The sequence below is a fragment of the Coregonus lavaretus genome (assembly GCF_964263955.1).
Source record: "Coregonus lavaretus genome assembly, chromosome: 15".
Lineage (NCBI taxonomy): Eukaryota > Metazoa > Chordata > Actinopteri > Salmoniformes > Salmonidae > Coregonus > Coregonus lavaretus.
The window spans coordinates 4,540,337-4,562,502 of NC_140002.1; the positions used below are offsets into that span (position 1 = coordinate 4,540,337).

General features: G+C 44.2%; 1 protein-coding gene across 1 annotated transcript in view; it reads right to left on the minus strand.

The window, feature by feature from the left end:
* The window catches only part of LOC311142811 (rho GTPase-activating protein 26-like), a 137,096-nt gene that overhangs the window by 6,193 nt on the left and 108,737 nt on the right, over positions 1–22,166 (minus strand). The window contains exons 19-22 of the mRNA XM_084178501.1: positions 13,796–13,943; positions 13,325–13,577; positions 2,258–2,293; positions 43–153 (exon numbers count right to left, since the gene is read on the minus strand). Of these exons, the coding sequence (XP_084034627.1) occupies positions 43–153; positions 2,258–2,293; positions 13,325–13,577; positions 13,796–13,943 (548 nt within the window). The remainder of the gene's footprint in view (positions 1–42; positions 154–2,257; positions 2,294–13,324; positions 13,578–13,795; positions 13,944–22,166) is intronic.

Below are 22,166 nucleotides of genomic sequence, written 5' to 3' on the forward strand. Positions count from 1 at the left end.
GTGCAAGCGAAGCTGGCGTGTTGGGCGGCCGTGGTGACAGACCTGATGGGGGAGGAGTCACTGGAGGTGGAGGAGGCTGGCTGGGGGCTGGATGGTGCAGAGAACATCGGCCAGGAGGGGGAGCGCGGTGAGGTGGGGCTGGGTGAGGCTGGGCTGAGAGACACATACACAACATCCACGGTGACTAGACTGTCAGCGACTACATGGAGTGGCTATACTATATCCAGTATCTAGTGGACAGTGGCTCAGTGAGTGCAGGGACGTGAGGCAAACTGTACAGGCTGCATACAGGCATCAGCTGGAACTAAGCATCAGCTGGAACTAAGCTAAGCATCAGCTGGAACTTGGTTGTTCTTTGTTGTTTTTTGTTGGCTTTATACGCAAATAAACTATGGCAATTCCCATTAGACTAGAGTTGTCGTGGTTTGATGACATCTGCAATACAATATATCTGATTGTGAGCAAAGATCAGGGTGCATTTTAATTATACAGTGGGGGAAAAAAGTATTTAGTCAGCCACCAATTGTGCAAGTTCTCCCACTTAAAAAGATGAGAGGCCTGTAATTTTCATCATAGGTACACGTCAACTATGACAGACAAAATGAGGGAAAAAAATCCAGAAAATCACATTGTAGGATTTTTATTGAATTTATTTCCAAATTATGGTGGAAAATAAGTATTTGGTCAATAACAAAAGTTTCTCAATACTTTGTTATATACCCTTTGTTGGCAATGACACAGGTCAAACGTTTTCTGTAAGTCTTCACAAGGTTTTCACACACTGTTGCTGGTATTTTGGCCCATTCCTCCATGCAGATCTCCTCTAGAGCAGTGATGTTTTGGGGCTGTCGCTGGGCAACACGGACTTTCAACTCCCTCCAAAGATGTTCTATGGGGTTGAGATCTGGAGACTGGCTAGGCCACTCAAGGACCTTGAAATGCTTCTTACGAAGCCACTCCTTCGTTGCCCGAGCGGTGTGTTTGGGATCATTGTCATGCTGAAAGACCCAGCCACGTTTCATCTTCAATGCCCTTGCTGATGGAAGGAGGTTTTCACTCAAAATCTCACGATACATGGCCCCATTCATTCTTTCCTTTACACGGATCAGTCGTCCTGGTCCCTTTGCAGAAAAACAGCCCAAAAGCATGATGTTTCCACCCCCATGCTTCACAGTAGGTATGGTGTTCTTTGGATGCAACTCAGCATTCTTTGTCCTCCAAACACGACGAGTTGAGTTTTTACCAAAAAGTTATATTTTGGTTTCATCTGACCATATGACATTCTCTCAATCCTCTTCTGGATCATCCAAATGCACTCTAGCAAACTTCAGACGGGCCTGGACATGTACTGGCTTAAGCAGGGGGACACGTCTGGCACTGCAGGATTTGAGTCCCTGGCGGCGTAGTGTGTTATTGATGGTAGGCTTTGTTACTTTGGTCACAGCTCTCTGCAGGTCATTCACTAGGTCCCCCCGTGTGGTTCTGGGATTTTTGCTCACCGTTCTTGTGATCATTTTGACCCCACGGGTGAGATCTTGCGTGGAGCCCCAGATCGAGGGAGATTATCAGTGGTCTTGTATGTCTTCCATTTCCTAATAATTGCTCCCACAGTTGATTTCTTCAAACCAAGCTGCTTACCTATTGCAGATTCAGTCTTCCCAGCCTGGTGCAGGTCTACAATTTTGTTTCTGGTGTCCTTTGACAGCTCTTTGGTCTTGGCCATAGTGGAGTTTGGAGTGTGACTGTTTGAGGTTGTGGACAGGTGTCTTTTATACTGATAACAAGTTCAAACAGGTGCCATTAATACAGGTAACGAGTGGAGGACAGAGGAGCCTCTTAAAGAAGTTACAGGTCTGTGAGAGCCAGAAATCTTGCTTGGTTGTAGGTGACCAAATACTTATTTTCCACCATAATTTGCAAATAAATTCATAAAAAATCCTACAATGTGGTTTTCTGGAAAAAGATTTTTCTCATTTTGTCTGTCATAGTTGACGTGTACCTATGATGAAAATTACAGGCCTCTCTCATCTTTTTAAGTGGGAGAACTTGCACAATTGGTGGCTGACTAAATACTTTTTTTCCCCACTGTAGCTCAGTATGTATTGGGGGAGTTGGAACTGGTAAGAACTTGCAGTACTGATGCTAGGTGATTTGTTATTGTGACGGCACAGACACATCATGACTGAATGATCTTGTAATTTGTGATAGATTTGTGTCATTGGTTAGTGACGAAAGGGTGTGAAGAACACATCCATACCTCGTTGGGATACTGGTGCGGCTCTTTGGGTTCAGCCTGGAATCACAATGGAGGAGACTGAGTTAGTCATGCTGCTTCACATTACAGTGGAGAAAATTGTTATTATTAATGGCATGCTGATACCTATATTTAATCATGTATGTAGTCACTGTGCCTCTGTGTGCTGTTACTTTTAGAAACGGCCATCAGTAAAAACAGTGCACGCCATGAATAATACTTTCCACATAGCTAGCTCTGCCTGGTGTAACATAACAACCTCCCACAAACTCACTGACCCAATCTGCCACACGTGAAACACCCCAAGGTGTTGAGATAAATGTTTAGTCATTTCTTTATAATCTACATCAGATACACTTCCACCATTTGTTTGTCTACTATTTTTAATTCAAAGCGAATGCATCTTAGTTTTTCAACGCCACGGTATACATCTCTGCCATTCCTCTGCCGAGCAGCTAATCTCTGCTCCTCCTCCCAGAGCGGCACGCTTCGCCTGAGCTGGCTTTAATGAAACTGATCCCACGTTTTTTTCTTCACATCGTCCATCAATCTTGACAACATCATTCAATTACAGTATGCCAGGCCCAGAGATCTTTATGAGATGGGGGTATCAACACTGCCAGACTAAATAAAGATGACCGTATTACACCTAGTCCGCTACCCCCCTAGGTTACTAAACTGCCTCTAGGCCAAATGTAACGCAGGATATTACTGGTCAGGGCAGGGGGCCTTGTTGCATTAATGGAGGGAACACAGGCAGGGCATGCGAAATGTCAACACTGATACTGTAATATTATTGGTTTGTATCTACAGATGTAGGATCTTAATTTGAGCCAGTTTGCTACAGAAGGAAAATAATCCTGCAGCAACAGGAAATGTGAATTATTATGTGGATGATAATTAATGGCTATTTTTGTAGGGTTTAATACATTTTTCTAAATTTCAAAGTGGAAATTACAAAACTTCAGAAGCCTTTTTAAACCTCAAATAGAATACAAGTTTTACATGTCCTGTGTTGCAGGAAAGTTATCCTGCAACAGGGTAATCAAATTAAGATCCTACATCTGTAGTGCTTTCCACTACGTCTCCAAGAACTCCACATTGTAAGAAGGAAAGTCACCTAAAAAAAAAATATGTATGTATGCACTCACTACCTGTAAGTCGCTCTGGATAAGAGCGCCTGCTAAATGACTAAAATGTAAATGTAAGCAGCAGAATTATGAGTAAAACATTTTTGTACTCACAAAGCCTGTAATAACTGTGATGTGATGTCTGAATGGCTCTTAGCATATTGTTGGTGCTTTTCTCAACCTTTGGAAATACTTAATGTGCCTGAGAATTCTAACTCCATCTGGTTTGTGTTCATGTCTGCAAAGGGTCAGCTGAGTTTAGTACCTCTCTTATTAGAACAATGCGCTACAGATCCGTCACTAATCCATAACTATCATATTGCCGTCAGTGCTATGTTTTTGTGACCTGCCCCTTTCGTTAACCAAGGTTCTAGAATCCTGATCTGAAACCCTTAATTCTACAGTTCTGCCAGTACCCAGAAGTGGATTAACCAGTCCAAGGCTGCTTTCTGCTATTTACAATTCTTGAGAGACACAGCTCTACTGAGAGAGACAGAGAGAGAGAGGGATGGAGTGAGATGGAGAGAATGTTAGCTTCTCGAGAGACTGTAGTCGTGGCAGAACTCGCTTCGACTGGCCCTGTTGAGTGATAGCTCTTTGTACAACTGGCTGACTAGGAGAAAAGGAAATATTTCAATGATGTGTTTCACCCTGATCTGTTTCACCTGTCTTGTGCTTGTCTCCACCCCCCACCAAGTGTCTCCCATTTTTCCCCATTATCCCCTGTGTATTTATACCTGCGTTTTCTGTTTGTCTGTTGCCAGTTCGTCTCGTCAAGTCATCCCAGCGTGTTTTCCGTGTGTTACCTTCTCTCTAGTTTGGTTTTCTAGTCTTCCCGGTTCCAACCTTTCTGCCTGCCCGCCATTCTGTTCCTTGTTGACTCTGCCTTGGATTGCGAACCTCTGCTTGCAGTGTGGCAGACTACGTGGTAGACTTTCGTATGCTGGCCGCCGAGAGTGCCTGGAACCCGGAGTCCCTGTTCGACACCTTCCTTCATGGATTATTGGAGGAAATCAAAGACCAACTCACAGCCCGGGAGTTACCCAGGGACCTCGACTGCCTCATAGCCTTGACCGTGGTCCTCTGTAGCTCAGCTGGTAGAGCACGCGCTTGTAACGCCAAGGTAGTGGGTTCGATCCCCGGGACCACCCATACACAAAAATGTATGCACGCATGACTGTAAGTCGCTTTGGATAAAAGCGTCTGCTAAATGGCTTATTATTATTATTATTATTATAAGGATCGATGGGCGCCTACAGGAACGCAGGAGGGAGAGGTCTGTTCTCAGTCACACTCACTCGTCCACGGTTTCTCCCTCGCCTCCGAAGAACCCTGGAAGTCCTCGATGCCTGCATTCCTGAGAGAATCCGAAATCACCCGAGCCCCCTCAGGGATCACTGGGGACTGGCGACTCATCTCCTCCTGAGCCAATGCAACTGGGCACGGCTAGATTGTCTCCTAGTGAACGTTTACGCAGGCTGAGCTCCAACAGTTGCCTGTATTGTGGGACTTCAGGACATTACATATCCACCTGTCCAGCAAAAGACCAGACTCATCGGTAGGTAAGGGTACACTGATGGGCCATACAGGGAGTCTCCAAACTCCCATTACTCACACTCCTCTCCACGCTATCCTGCTGTGGTGTGACCGGTCAAAATCTCTCCGGGTGCTCATTGACTCTTGGGCTGACGAGAGCTTCATGGACGCTACCCTGGTATCTGAGCTGGGTATCTCTACTCAACTCCTCTCCATTCCCATGGACACCAGAGCTTTGGACGGACACTCCATTGGGAGGGTCACTCACAGTACGGTTCCCATGAACCTGCGAGTGTTGGGCAATCACCTGTGGTTTTGGGATTTTCATGGCTTCAGAGGCACAACCCCCTGATCGACTGGGATACTGGTTCCATCCTGGGTTGGAGCCCGTTCTGCCACGCACATTGCCTTAAGGCGGCGCAGCCTGCCCTGGGACGTCCTTCTGCGGGCCGGCTAACCGGATGTTCGTACCAGATTCGGCCCGGTACCCAGTCCTGGAATGGGCCCATTCCTCTAAACTCACCTGTCATCCCGGCTCCCGTCGGACCCTGGCTTTCATCAGCCAACGTTTTTGGTGGCCCACCATGGTTCTGGACGTCTCAGCATTTGTCGCCGCCTGCACTGTGTGCGCACAGAACAAAACTCCATGGCAAGCTCCAGCTGGCTAAATCCTTCAACCACTCCCTGTTCCTCATCTCCCCTGGTCCCATATCTCCCTGGACTTTGTCACTGGTCTCCCTCCGTCAGATGGCAACACCACTATCCTTACAGGCGGATCGCAACCGGACCCCGGCTCCCCGTTATCGGCACCAGGCAGAGGGTATGGCTGTCCACCCGTGATCTGCCCCTCTGGGTTGAGTCTTGAAAACATTCCCCCCGTTTTATTGGTCCATCTCTAAAGTCCTGAGCCCCTCTGCAGTTTGTCTTCTGTTGCCCCGTACCCTCTGTATACATCCCACTTTCCATGTGTCTAGGATTAAACCTTTGTCTCACAGCCCTTTGTCTCCTGTTTCCAGGCCCACCCCTCCCTCCCATCTCATCGACGGCCATCTGGCGAACACGGGGAGGCGCCTCCTGAACGTTCGACCTCGGGGCAGGGCATTCCAGTACCTGGTTGACTGGGAGGGTTATGGCCCGGAGGAGAGGTGCTGGGTCCCCGCTAGTTCTGCTGCCGACACCCTGGTCAACCAGGTATGTGCCCGTGTAGGATGCCAGGTGGCGCCCCTAGAGGGAGGGGTGGGGGGTACTGTAACACCCTGATCTGTTTCACCTGTCTCCCATTTTTCCCCATTATCCCCTGTGTATTTATACCTGCGTTTTCTGTTTGTCTGTTGCCAGTTCGTCTTGTCTCGTCAAGTCGTCCCAGGGTGTTTTCCATGTGTTACCTTCTCTCTAGTTTTGTTTTCTAGTCTTCACGGTTCCGACCTTTCTGCCTGCCCCAGAGCCCGCCTACAATTCTGTTCCTTGTTGACTCTGCCTTGGATTACGAACCTCTGCTTGCCCTCAACCTGCCCTTTTGCCTGACCCTTTGTGATAATAAATATTCTGAGAACCGAACCATCCACCTCTTGTGTCTGCATCTGGGTCATATCCTGAGTCGTGATAGATTACACGTTTTCAAGAATTTCTTGAGATCTGATTCACCAGGGATTCTTCCTTGTTTGTTTTTCACAGTTGTAATTCAGCCCTGTGCTACAGCTCTCCTTCTAATAAAACAGAATAGGAAGAAACAATAACAGCTGAGATCCCCAGAGGAAAAGACTGACCCTGCCATGGTGTCATCGCTGAGGCCAACCAAAGGACCTGTAAGGTGACTTAACCAAAACAAACAGATAGAACTTTGAAAGGTTCTCTGAGGTTTGCGTTAAATCATAATTTCACCATCTGATAAAACTACAAAGAAAGAGAAGACCGAAACGAAACTCAAGGTGCATTAGTAAAATTTTATTACTTTCAGAGGCGGTTTTGGATGGCCTGAACCTTTGACCCCTAAGTACAGTATGCCTCTTTACGGATGTTTCCACTGAGGTCAGGGGTCAAGGTCTTCCTAGAACTTGTAAGTGGTACCAGGGTTACTATTATGAGCTGTGATACTGTTAAACCGCTTATCAGACATACACTGATTATAAAAAACATTAACACCTTCCTAATATTGAGTTGCACCCCGCCCCTTTTGATCTCAGAACAGACTCAATTAGTCGGGGCATGGACTCTACAAGGTGTCGAAAGCGTTCCACACAGATGCTGGCCCATGTTGACTCCAAGTTATGTCAAGTTGGCTGGATGTCCTTTGGGTGGTGGACCATTCTTGATACACACAGGAAATTGTGTGAAAAACCCAGCAGCGTTGCAGTTCTTGACACAAACCGCTGCGCCTGGCACCTACTATCATACCCTGTTCAAAGGCAATTAAATATTTTGTCTTGCCCATTCACCCTCGGAATGGCACACATACACAATCAATGTCTCAATTGTATCAAGGCTTCAAAATCCTTCTTTGACCTGTCCTCCCCTTCATCTACACTGATTTAAGTGGATGTATTAACAAATGACATCAAGAAGTGATCATAGCTTTCACCTGGTCAGTCTATGTCATGGAAAGAGCAGGTGTTCCTAATGTTTTGTACACACTCTGTCTCCATTCAGAAAATAAAAAATCTTAACTTTTATCTATGTGTTTAAGTCAAACAAGTGCTGTGTTAAAATAACTTGTATGGCTGTTCGTGGAGCCAACTGTTCACTTTCTAACATCCTGGGTATTCTGAGGCAGTCTTTGGAGGGTAGTGGTGGCTATGATTGGCTAATGGCTAGGTTGTACCAGACAGGACCACTGTCACTAGACACATCTGAATGAGGGCCTCTGCCAGCCACCGTGCACAAGCCAGCTATTAACAACCAGAATGTTCTACAAACTGAAACCAAGTCACTATAGGCTAGCATTGAATGAAACCAAGTCACTATAGGCTAGCCTTGAATAAAACCAAGTCACTATAGGCTAGCCTTGAATGAAACCAAGTCACTATACAGGCTAGCATTGAATGAAACCAAGTCACTAAACAGGCTAGCATTGAATGAAACCAAGTCACTAAACAGGCTAGCATTGAATGAAACCAAGTCACTATAGGCTACCAAAAAAAGCCCATTGACGTCTTAATCAGCTGTTTTATGGTCTTTCACTGCATGTCAGTACTGAATGGATAAACTCTTGGCTTACCAAACCACTGTATTTGCTTTCTGAGAGGAAATCTTGCTTTTAACCAATTTTTTTAAAGCTAAAAATACCTGGTTGTTGTCAAACCATCAAATTGCTTGTGAAGGTTTAATTAAAAGAAAATGCATAAAAGGGTCGTTCTTGAATTGCGGTGGCATTTGGGCATGGCATTTTTGAAAAAATGACTTATTTTTCTAGATTTGTATTTATTTAAATTTATTTGGGTACATCTTCCCATTCTAAATCAACTAATATGCCATTTTGATAACATTATGCCAACTGTTGGAGTAGTAACACCAATGAGACATTGTTGGTTATTTAGGATTTTCTTAATCGAGGCAACAGATGCTAAAAAATAATTTACTAAAGTGATATGATTATTTATTTTGCTCACAATGTAATTGCCCTTAATTTAAATTGACTAAACACCAAGTGACACTTTGGATTTAGACACAGCAAATTATCAATGGAATCCTCAAATAAACCATTTTGTGAATGCGCCCAGAGATACTTTTGAGGAGATGGGAAACTCCATTGGAATTGTATTGATGCCCATTGTGTAGAGTGCATTCGGAAAGTATTCAGACCCCTTCCCTTTTTCCACATTTTGTTACGTTACAGCCTTATTCTAAAATGGATTAAGTAAAAAAAAAATCCTCATCAATCTACACACAATACCCCATAATGACAAAGTGAAAACATGTTTTTAGAAATGATAGCTAATTTAAAAAAAATTTAAAACAGAAATACCTTATTCACATAAGTATTCAGACCTTTTGCTATGAGAATCAAAATTGAGCTCAGGTGTATCCCGTTTCAATTGATCATCCTTGAGATGTTTCTACAACTTGATTGGAGTCCACCTGTGGTAAATTCAATTGCTTGGACACGACTTGGAAAGGCACACACCTGTCTTAATAAGGTCCCACAGTTGACAGTGCATGTCAGACCAAAAACCAAGCCATGAGGTCGTCCATAGAGCTCCGAGACAGGATTGTATCGAGGCACAGATCTGGGGAAGGGTACCAAAACATTTATGCAGCATTGAAGGTCCCCAGTGGCCTCCATCATTCTTAAATGGAAGAAGTTTTGAACCACCAAGACTCATCCTAGAGCTGGCCGCCCGGCCAAACTGAGCAATCGGGAGAGAAGGGCCTTGGTCAGGGAAGTGACCAAGAACCCAATGGTCACTCTGACAGAGCTCTAGAGTTCCTCTGTGGAGATGGGAGAACCTTCCAGAAGAACAACCACCTCTGCAGCACTCCACCAATCAGGCCTTTTATGGTAGAGTGGCCAGACGGAAGCCACTCTTCAGTAAAAGGCACATGACAGCCCGCTTGGAGTTTTTACAAAAGGCACCTAAAGGACTCTCAGACCATGAGAAACAAGATTCTCTGGTCTGATGAAACCAATATTGAACTCTTTGACCTGAATGCCAAGCGTCACGTCTGGAGGAAACCTGGCACCATCTCTACGGTGAAGCATGGTGGTGGCAGCATCATGCTGTGGGGATGTTTTTCAGCGGTAGGGACTGGGAGACTAGTCAGGATCGAGGGAAAGATGAACGGAGCAAAGTACAGAAAGATCCTTGATGAAAACCTGCTCCAGAGCACTCAGGACCTCAGAACAGGGTGAAGGTTGACCTTCCAACTGGACAACGACCCTAAGCACACAGCCAAGACAACGCAGGAGTGGCTTCGGGACAAGTCTCTGAATGTCCTTGAGTGGCCCAGCCAGAGCCCGGACTTGAACCCGATCAAACATCTCTGGAGAGACCTGAAAATAGCTGTGCAGAGACGCTCCCCATCCAACCTGACAGAGCTTGAGAAGATCTGCAGAGAAGAATGGGAGAAACTCCCCAAATACAGGTGTGCCTAGCTTGTAGCGTCATACCCAAGAAGACTTGAGGCTGTAATTGCTGCCAAAGGTCCTTCAACAAAGAACTGAGTAATGGGTCTGAATACTTATGAAATGTCATATTTCATTTTAGGTTTCTAAAAACCTGTTTTTGCTTTGTCATTATGGGGTACTGTGTGTAGATTGATGAGGGGGGAAAAAACTATTTAATCAATTTTAGAATAAGGCTGTAACATAACAAAATGTGGAAAAAGTCAAGGGGTCTGAATACGAATTTTACATTTACATCATTTAGCAGACGTTCTTATCCAGAGCGACTTACAAATTGGTGCATTCAAGTTATGATAGCCAGTGGGACAACCACCTTTTTATTTTATTTTTTTATGGGGGGTGGGGGAAGAAGGATTACTTTATACTATTCCAGGTATTCCTTAAAGAGGTAGGGTTTCAAGTGTCTCCGGAAGGTGGTCAGTGACTCCGCTGTCCTGGCGGCATCGTGGGGGAGCTTGTTCCACCATAGAGTGACCAATGTGTCGTCAATGGGCCGTGCGGTGAATTCTGGGCGATTCTGGGACAAGGAAAGCTCTCCTTCAAGGAGTGAATGGGAGTCAATTGTGCACAAGCTCAAAAACCCAACATTAGCATGAATTTCGTGAACAAGGAGTACAACATTACAAATATTTTCTGAGATGTGAGATTATTAACTTGTTCTCTGTAATATCGTATACAGTCGTGGTCAAAAGTTTTGAGAATGACACAAATATTAATTTTCACAAAGTCTGCTGCCTCAGTTTTTATGATGACAATTTGCATATACTCCAGAATGTTATGAAGAGTGATCAAATGAATTGCAAAGTCCCTCTTTTCCATGAAAATGAACTTAATCCCCAAAAAACATTTCCACTGCATTTCAGCCCTGCCACAAAAGGACCAGCTGACATCATGTCAGTAATTCTCTCGTTAACACAGGTGAGAGTGTTGACGAGGACAAGGCTGGAGATCACTCTGTCAGGCTGATTGAGTTAGAATAACAGACTGGAAGCTTTAAAATAAGGGTGGTGCTTGAAATCATTGTTCTTCCTCTGTTAACCATGGTTACCTGCAAGGAAACACGTGCCGTCATCATTGCTTTGCACAAAAAGTGCTTCACAGGCAAGGATATTGCTGCTAGTAAGATTGCACCTAAATCAACCATTTATCGGATCTTCAAGAACTTCAAGGAGAGAGGTTCAATTGTTGTGAAGAATGCTTCTGGGCGCCCAAGAAAGTCCAGCAAGTGCCAGGACCGTCTCCTAAAGTTGATTCCGCTGCGGGATCGGGGCACCACCAGTGCAGAGCTTGCTTGGAGGATGGCCTGGTGTCAAGAAGGGCAGCGAGGAAGCCACTTCTCTCCAGGAAAAACATCAGGGACAGACTGATATTCTGCAAAAGGTACAGGGATTGGACTGCTGAGGACTGGGGTAAAGTCATTTTGTCTGATGAATCCCCTTTGCGATTGTTTGGGGCATCCGGAAAAAAGCTTGTCCGGAGAAGACAAGGTGAGCGCTACCATCAGTCCTGTGTCATGCCAACAGTAAAGCATCCTGAAACCATTCATGTGTGGGGTTGCTTCTCAGCCAAGGGAGTGGGCTCACTCACAATTTTGCCTAAGAACACAGCCAGGAATAAAGAATGGTACTAACACATCGTCCGAGAGCAACTTCTCCCAACCATCCAAGAACAGTTTGGTAACGAACAATGCCTTTTCCAGCATGATGGAGCACCATGCCATAAGGCAAAAGTGATAACTAAGTGGCTCGGGGAACAAAACATCGACATTTTGGGTCCATGGCCAGGAAACTCCCCAGACCTTAATCCCATTGAGAACTTGTGGTCAATCCTCAAGAGGCGGGTGGACAAACAAAAACCCACAAATTCTGACAAACTCCAAGCATTGATTATGCAAGAATAGGCTGCCATCAGTCAGGATGTGTCCCAGAAGTTAATTGACAGCATGCCAGGGCGGATTGCAGAGGTCTTGAAAAAGAAGGGTCAACACTGCAAATATTGACTCTTTGCATAAACTTAATGTAATTGTCAATAAAAGCCTTTGACACTTATGGAATGCTTGTAATTATACTTCAGTATACCATAGTAACATCTGACAAAAATATCTAAAAACACTGAAGCAGCAAACTTTATGAAGACCAATACTTGTGTCATTCTCAAAACTTTTGACCACGACTGTAGCTTTGGAATCGTGACATTATGTACTTTTGAGGAAAAGTCAGGTTTCTCGACTCATACCATGACGATTAGTTTAGGAACCGCGTGACACAGCATGACAACGTGAATGTGATTGGCCAACAGTCTGCTGGGTGGGGCGTTATACGTTTCTCCATTCAATGCCCAATGGGATTCCTATCTCCTCCTTTCTTTAATATCTCTGATGCACTTTGTTTTGAATGCACCATTTTGTGAATGCACCATGTTGTGAATGCACCATGTTGTCGTTAAAACTCCGATTCATTATGACCCATTATCAGACCCCTGGCTAGCGTCGGGGAGAAACATACTGACAACACGCTGTCTCTCTCTCTCCATCTCTTGTCCTACACTTCATAATGGAGGGAATTAAGTGTGTTCCGAAAGGCTATCAGCTTGTGGGTAAAAATCAATTTCTTATTCAATCTGTCCACTTCCTATTCAGAGAGCGAGAGCAAGGGGGGGGGGGGGGATTGAGGGGGGAGAGAGAAAGAGAGAGAGAAAGGGATAGAGAGCGAGGGAGGGAGGGACAGAGAGAGAGCGGGGAGAGGGAGAAAGAGAGACAGAGAAGAGAGGGAGAGAAAGAGATAGAGATACAGAGAAGGAGAGGGATAGAGAGAAAGAGCGAGAGAGAGAGAGGATCACACTGCAAATGGACCCATTCTCCTTAGTGCCAACACCTCCAAACATGATCTTAAGGGAAAGAGAACACATGAGAACAGAGCTCTGAAGATACAGTGGGAGAGCAAGCGCGAGAGAGGTATAGCCAATTTAGTATAGCCAATCTTCTGTGGTTTTGGAGAGGCTGCCTTTGAGAACACATCTCGCATCTCCCAGTGAGCTAAATTACTTTTGTCAACCCTCTGGAGATTTCACAAGGTAAGATCATATTCCATCAAAGATGTCTTCTATCAACACTCAGATTAGTATTACATCATCGCAGAGAAAGAGACAGAGAGGAGGATGAAGAAAGAGAGAGAGGAGGGTGAAGAAAGAGACAGAGAGGAGGATGAAGAAAGAGAGAGAGGAGGATGAAGAAAGATAGCTTGTGTGCGTGCGTTTTTGCAGGCTTGCTTATGCATGTGTACTCACAGTGAGTTTGGGCGGCTCTGTGAGTTCTGCCTGGCCATTAGGCCCCTGTCCTGGTCTCCGTCAGTGCTGGTCAGGCTGTTGCGTGGGTTCCAGCTTTGGCCGTGGCTGCCACTGCTGATATGGTTGACCACTGCTGAGGAGGAGGAGGAGGAGGGGGTGGCTGAGGGGTTGTTGTGGGGGGCCTTGGCCTGGGCTGGCTGGGGATGCTGGGGCTCTGGAGTAGAGTTCAATAGCACGCTGTTCCTCTTCTCCACTACATAACAGCAAAAGGAAGATGAGTGGGTGAGGAGGATAATTAAAGCAAATACTTTTAATGGATCTTTTTTTTTACATTTGAAAAGGAGAAGAAAGTAATTTAAATGAAGGAGGATGAACAAATATCTGGCAGTTTGTATCTCCTGTCCTGACTGACACGTTGAACATCTAGGAAGGGCGTGTGGGGTGAAGAGAGACTATTGTGCTTGTGCCCACCTTTCTGGGAGTGTGTGGGTGTGTGGAAGAGGGTGAGGGGTCTCTCGCTGCAGGACTGGGCCTTGCTCTCCGTGCTCCTCCTCCGCGGCTGCAGGTTTAGCTGTAGGTTGGCCGGGCCACCTCCCGGAACTGGCATGTCCTTGAATATCTGCACACACAGCACTGGCACAATCAACATTCCCCTACTATACACTGACTACAGGTGCCCACGCATGGCTAAATAAACTTACTCACACAATTATACATTTAGTTTGACAATCAAATTGTAGGGCCTTTGTGAGAAGAGAGGAGACTGGTATTACCATTTACAGATACATTACATGCCCAAAAGTATGTGGACACCTGCTCGTCAACCATCCCATTCCAAAATTATGGGCATTAACATGGAGTTGGTCCCCCCTTTGCTGCTTCCATTCAGCCACGAGCATTAGTGAGGTCGGGCACTGATGTTGAGCGATTAGGTCTGGCTCGCAGTCGGCGTTCCAATTCATCCCAAAGGTGTTCGATGGGGTTGAAGTCAGGGCTCTGTGCAACCCAGTCAAGTTCTTCCACACCGATCTTGGCAAACCATTTCTGTATGGACCTCACTTTGTGCACAGGGGCATTGTCATGCTGAAACAGGAAAGGGCCTTCCCCAAAAAGATTGAAACACAGAATCGTCTAGAATGTCATTGTATGCCTTAGCGTTAAGATTTCTCTTCACTGGAACTAAGTGGCCTAGCCACTGGAACTCTGTAGTGAGTGCTGCAACCGAGGACAGAGGATTTTTAAGCGCTACGCGCTTCAGCACTCGGCAGTCCCGTTCTGTGAGCTTGTGTGTGGCCTACCACTTTGCGGCCTAGACACTTCACAATAACAGCACTTACAGTTGACCGGGGACGCTGCTAGCAGGACAGAAATTGGACGAGCTGACTTGTTGGAAAGGTGGCATCCTACACTATACAGTGGGGGAAAAAAGTATTTAGTCAGCCACCAATTGTGCAAGTTCTCCCACTTAAAAAGATGAGAGAGGCCTGTAATTTTCATCATAGGTACACGTCAACTATGACGGACAAAATGAGAAAATATTTTCCAGAAAATCACATTGTAGGATTTTTAATAATTTATTTGCAAATTATGGTGGAAAATAAGTATTTGGTCAATAACAAAAGTTTCTCAATACTTTGTTATATACCCTTTGTTGGCAATGACACAGGTCAAACGTTTTCTGTAAGTCTTCACAAGGTTTTCACACACTGTTGCTGGTATTTTGGCCCATTCCTCCATGCAGATCTCCTCTAGAGCAGTGATGTTTTGGGGCTGTCGCTGGGCAACACAGACTTTCAACTCCCTCCAAAGATTTTCTATGGGGTTGAGATCTGGAGACTGGCTAGGCCACTCCAGGACCTTGAAATGCTTCTTACGAAGCCACTCCTTCGTTGCCCGGGCGATGTGTTTGGGATCATTGTCATGCTGAAAGACCCAGCCACGTTTCATCTTCAATGCCCTTGCTGATGGAAGGAGGTTTTCACTCAAAATCTCACGATACATGGCCCCATTCATTTTTTCCTTTACACGGATCAGTCGTCCTGGTCCCTTTGCAGAAAAACAGCCCCAAAGCATGATGTTTCCACCCCCATGCTTCACAGTAGGTATGGTGTTCTTTGGATGCAACTCAGCATTCTTTGTCCTCCAAACACGACGAGTTGAGTTTTTACCAAAAAGTTATATTTTGGTTTCATCTGACCATATGACATTCTCCCAATTCTCTTCTGGATCATCCAAATGCACTCTAGCAAACTTCAGACGGGCCTGGACATGTACTGGCTTAAGCAGGGGGACACGTCTGGCACTGCAGGATTTGAGTCCCTGGCGGCGTAGTGTGTTACTGATGGCAGAGGTGTAGTCCAGGGTATACGCTGGTATACGGCGTATACCTACTTATTTTTCAGTCAGCATTGCGTATACCCACTTCTAAATCCCCCCTGATGCGCATCATTCAGTAATATCTGTGAGTCAGATTGCCTATTTTCTTCCTCGGGGATAGTGAAGCCATGACCCACCCTCCTCTGCCTCTAATTGGCTGGTACTCGCTGCTTTCACTGATTAGATTGGTTAACTTTAGGCATGAGGACTGATGAGCCAATCAGAGGCAGAGTAGGGCGGGTCATGCCGAGGAAAATATCGCTAATACCTCAGGTGCCAGTGTAAAAAAAAAAAAAAAAAACTCAGGTGCCGGTGCCACTTGACTACGATAACGGCAGCAGACCAAACAACGGATGAAGAAAGGACACAAGCGGCGGTGTGCCACCCCAGTTGATGGAAGACATCATTCTGAGGTAAGTTTTAAGGTGGTTTCCAAATGAATCATTATTTTAAACTACTGGCAAATTGCCAGTGACTGCACATTTAGAGGAGAAGAGATGTTGCCGCCAATAGTTAGTGCGAGTCGGCTAACGTTATGAAGCTAGCTACGTAGATTGGGATAATGTGGGGAAACCGGGGCATTGTTGGTTTTCAGTAAGTGTTTAATCAACCCAGTTCATAAGAATTTCATACCAGACTGATGAAACTGATTATCTCAATGTTTATGAAGCTTGTTTATTATTGTAAAGGTCTAAATTATAACGTTAGCCAAGTTACTAAGCCCTAAATTATAACATTAGCCAAGTTACTTAGCCCTAACTAACCTATATGATCTAGTTTAATTGCATAGTAGCTAAGCTGGTAGTTGATTTTTAAGTAAGTTAAAACACAAGAATGGGGACAAATAGTTTAAGATTCAGCCTAAAACAATATTGAGGTCTAATCAGGCTGTCTTATTTTGTATAGGGACAGGTAACCATGAAAAGGAAGGGAGATATTGCAGACTTTTTTGTAAAGAGGCACAAATCAGGCCCAGATCAGGCCCAGGCAGACCCCACCCCTAAAACCAGCAGCCCTGGCAGCTCTCAACCGGGAGCTAGCCAGGCAAGTCAGTGTGAGCATATAGAAGGATCCAGTCTACCACCACCAGGTCAGAACACACAGGCAGTAAATTGCATCTCCAGTTTATTGAAAAGTGAAGCCTCACACTGTAACAAAAGGTGATTTTGACAGATTAAGCCTCATTTTGAATTTCTGTGTGATGTTATTTATTTTATTGCCCTTCTATTTATTTTGTCTGTATCCATGTTTGTTTTTTACAATGCTACTGTTATATAACATTTTGTGTTAAATTTGTTGTTTTTTTGTTAAATAAACTCTCCCAAGTATTTCACTCACTAATCTCCTGTATGCTTCAGCTTCACTTGCTGAAAATATTTCCACTTGGTTATGCAGATTGTTAATGTAAAGAGGGGGACCCATGTCTTGCTGATGACTATTGTGATCACAGTAGTGTGTGTGTGTGTGTGTGTGTGTGTGTGTGTAAGTGTGTGAGAGAGAGAGAGACAGGGAGATGCATAATTAGTTTTGTTGTTGTCTGTAGACATCAATAATGACTGGCCAGACCTGTGGAGTGCTAAACAAACAGAAGACTTCAAATCCAAGAACCCCTGGTTGGGATCCAAAAACAAAAAATTGGGTAAGTTTAGGTAGATTGCTAGTTTGGGTAACTTCTGAAACAGTGGGCACAGATAACTTTGTGTGTGTGTGTGTGTGTGTGTGTGTGTGTAAAGGACCATGCACACGTACAGCTGTGGATACAGGAGTAGTTACATTGTTTGTTTATGCTTCGCAGGATGTCTGGTCTGTAGCAGTGTGAACTCCATTGGGATCGACAAGGAGCAAGGACAAGGTGTATCGCTCTCAAGAGAATGGATGAACTTTGAAATTCAAGTGTCTGGCCAGGGAAGTAGAACAACAAGTTTGTCAATCTTGAGAAATAAGGTGAGGAAACATGCGTTGTCCAAGGCCCACACTCAGGCTGTGAAGGTGGCAGAGCAACAGAAAGAAGCTGCCATTGAGAATGCAGTGGAGACTATGACTGAGTCCTACATGAAGGAAACTGAAGCTGTGTTTCGAACAGCCTACCATCTGGCCAAAAAGAACCGACCCTTTTCTGACCATGAGAGCCTCATTGAGCTGCAGGAACTGAATGGTGTAAAAATGGGCTCAATACTTCATTCACGTTACAGTGCAACACAAATAATACAACATGTTGCTAGTGAGATGCAGAGCAAAATCATCAGTAGCATTATAGCATCATCCAGTAAGTTAGCTGTCCTAATTGACGAGGCATCTTCTTTAAGTCACAAAGCTGTCATGACAGTTTCTATTAAAGCATCAATTCAAGAAGAAAGCCCTGAGTTCATATTCCTGGAACTTGTTGAACTGGAAAATCAGAGAGCAGATGGCATATTACAGGCGTTACTCACCTGTTTAACTAATGCTGGCTTTACAGAAGAGTGGCTTCATGAAAACTGGGTAACATTTGTATCTGATGGAGCCAGTGTCATGCTAGGAAAGAAGTCAGGAGTAGCAACCAGACTGACTTTGAGATTCCCAAAGCTTTTTGTATGGCACTGCATGAACCATAGACTTGAACTTGCTGTGTCAGATGCAGTTGATGAGGTAAACTCTGTCAATCACTTTAAAACTTTTATCCAGAAGCTATACTCTCTGTATAGTGTGTCAAACAAAAATGAACGTGAACTTGTTAATGCAGCAGCTGAAGTAGGCTCACAACTTCTTCGCATTGGCAGAATCTTGGATGTACGCTGGGTGGCCAGTAGCTTTCGGACTGTTCGTGCTGTTTGGACATCCCTGGGAGCTCTTGTGCAGCACTTTAAAAATGCTTGCAGTGATGAGATGAGGTCCACCAAAGAGAGGCAGATGTACAGAGGTTTGTTAGACCGTGTTCAAAGTCCAGAATTCATTTGTGACCTTGGCCTCATGTACGACACTCTCCATGAACTAAGTCTCCTGTCACAGGAGCTTCAGTCTCGTTCTATAACGCTCCTCAGAGCAGAGCATCTGCTGAAACGCTCAATCAGAGTGATCCAGTCATTCAAAGAGAGTCCAGGTGAGAAATATAGTGAGGCTTTAGAAGCAAAACAGACTGGGGAGTATCGGTCTATAGCCCTGAAAACAAATGCAAAGCTGAAGTCTATCAATCCAGGCCAGTTCTTACAAAGCCTTGTGAACAATCTGGAGAAACGCTTGTCTTTTGAAGATGAGACCATCATGGACCTCAGCATCCTTGATCAGAGTAAGTGGCCATCAAAGCCCAGCATCCGCCATGGTGAAGAACAAGTTAAGCGACTGTGCAAGCGATTTAACTTGTGCACAGACCAAGCACTGAATGGGATGCGGGACCTACTGGAAGAGCCCAGTAGTGAGCCCAAGGACCTAAAACCACTTATGAACTGTATGAAAACATTCCCTGTCGGTACAGCAGAGTGTGAGAGGAATTTTAGCCTTATGAACAATATAAGCTCAGACAAGAGGGCTGTCCTTCTGATCTCAAACATATCAAACTTGATGATGATTAATATCAACGGCCCACCAACTTCCAAGTTTGATCCTAGAAAATATACAAGGACCTGGTTGAAGAGCCATCGTGCTGCCTCTTCGGTGCGTTCTAGACAGTGCAGTGTGAAAGCTCCTGCAGAAAGCAAATTTGTCTGGAATATACTGTAGTATGAGCAAAGGTCAGAAACCCAGTGCTGGGTTGAGAGAGTATATCACTGTTGATGTGTTGTTAATGCATATATTTTTGTTAATTGTTAACTAAATATTGTTGTAACATATTTTGTTGAATGATTTACCGGTAAATGAACATGTTCAAAACAAAGCATATAGCAATATGAACAAGGATGCATTGTCACCTTCAGATTTGAAGTATTTTATTTAAATAAATGTGCAAAAAATAATCGAAACACCATTTCCTGTTTGCCTCATGATAAATACATTTTACATTCATCCAGGCTGCTCTTGTGACCAGTAGTAACTACAAACTGCTCCTAATCAAGTCATGATCATTTTATAATAGTGTGCAAGTAGAAATTACATATTTTTGGGTAAACTAAATCATAGTCTTACATGTCACTGTTTCTAAAACAGGGCTTTTTTCTGGACTACTTAAAAAAAAAAAAGGTGAATACTGAGAGTATACCCACTTCTCCAGGGACCACTACACCACTGCAGCAGACCAAACAACGGATGAAGAAAGGACACAAGCGGCGGTGTGCCACCCCAGTTGATGGAAGACATCATTCTGAGGTAAGTTTTAAGGTGGTTTCCAAATGAATCATTATTTTAAACTACTGGCAAATTGCCAGTGACTGCACATTTAGAGGAGAAGAGATGTTGCCGCCAATAGTTAGTGCGAGTCGGCTAACGTTATGAAGCTAGCTACGTAGATTGGGATAATGTGGGGAAACCGGGGCATTGTTGGTTTTCAGTAAGTGTTTAATCAACCCAGTTCATAAGAATTTCATACCAGACTGATGAAACTGATTATCTCAATGTTTATGAAGCTTGTTTATTATTGTAAAGGTCTAAATTATAACGTTAGCCAAGTTACTAAGCCCTAAATTATAACATTAGCCAAGTTACTTAGCCCTAACTAACCTATATGATCTAGTTTAATTGCATAGTAGCTAAGCTGGTAGTTGATTTTTAAGTAAGTTAAAACACAAGAATGGGGACAAATAGTTTAAGATTCAGCCTAAAACAATATTGAGGTCTAATCAGGCTGTCTTATTTTGTATAGGGACAGGTAACCATGAAAAGGAAGGGAGATATTGCAGACTTTTTTGTAAAGAGGCACAAATCAGGCCCAGATCAGGCCCAGGCAGACCCCACCCCTAAAACCAGCAGCCCTGGCAGCTCTCAACCGGGAGCTAGCCAGGCAAGTCAGTGTGAGCATATAGAAGGATCCAGTCTACCACCACCAGGTCAGAACACACAGGCAGTAAATTGCATCTCCAGTTTATTGAAAAGTGAAGCCTCACACTGTAACAAAAGGTGATTTTGACAGATTAAGCCTCATTTTGAATTTCTGTGTGATGTTATTTATTTTATTGCCCTTCTATTTATTTTGTCTGTATCCATGTTTGTTTTTTACAATGCTACTGTTATATAACATTTTGTGTTAAATTTGTTGTTTTTTTGTTAAATAAACTCTCCCAAGTATTTCACTCACTAATCTCCTGTATGCTTCAGCTTCACTTGCTGAAAATATTTCCACTTGGTTATGCAGATTGTTAATGTAAAGAGGGGGACCCATGTCTTGCTGATGACTATTGTGATCACAGTAGTGTGTGTGTGTGTGTGTGTGTGTGTGTGTGTAAGTGTGTGAGAGAGAGAGAGACAGGGAGATGCATAATTAGTTTTGTTGTTGTCTGTAGACATCAATAATGACTGGCCAGACCTGTGGAGTGCTAAACAAACAGAAGACTTCAAATCCAAGAACCCCTGGTTGGGATCCAAAAACAAAAAATTGGGTAAGTTTAGGTAGATTGCTAGTTTGGGTAACTTCTGAAACAGTGGGCACAGATAACTTTGTGTGTGTGTGTGTGTGTGTGTGTGTGTAAAGGACCATGCACACGTACAGCTGTGGATACAGGAGTAGTTACATTGTTTGTTTATGCTTCGCAGGATGTCTGGTCTGTAGCAGTGTGAACTCCATTGGGATCGACAAGGAGCAAGGACAAGGTGTATCGCTCTCAAGAGAATGGATGAACTTTGAAATTCAAGTGTCTGGCCAGGGAAGTAGAACAACAAGTTTGTCAATCTTGAGAAATAAGGTGAGGAAACATGCGTTGTCCAAGGCCCACACTCAGGCTGTGAAGGTGGCAGAGCAACAGAAAGAAGCTGCCATTGAGAATGCAGTGGAGACTATGACTGAGTCCTACATGAAGGAAACTGAAGCTGTGTTTCGAACAGCCTACCATCTGGCCAAAAAGAACCGACCCTTTTCTGACCATGAGAGCCTCATTGAGCTGCAGGAACTGAATGGTGTAAAAATGGGCTCAATACTTCATTCACGTTACAGTGCAACACAAATAATACAACATGTTGCTAGTGAGATGCAGAGCAAAATCATCAGTAGCATTATAGCATCATCCAGTAAGTTAGCTGTCCTAATTGACGAGGCATCTTCTTTAAGTCACAAAGCTGTCATGACAGTTTCTATTAAAGCATCAATTCAAGAAGAAAGCCCTGAGTTCATATTCCTGGAACTTGTTGAACTGGAAAATCAGAGAGCAGATGGCATATTACAGGCGTTACTCACCTGTTTAACTAATGCTGGCTTTACAGAAGAGTGGCTTCATGAAAACTGGGTAACATTTGTATCTGATGGAGCCAGTGTCATGCTAGGAAAGAAGTCAGGAGTAGCAACCAGACTGACTTTGAGATTCCCAAAGCTTTTTGTATGGCACTGCATGAACCATAGACTTGAACT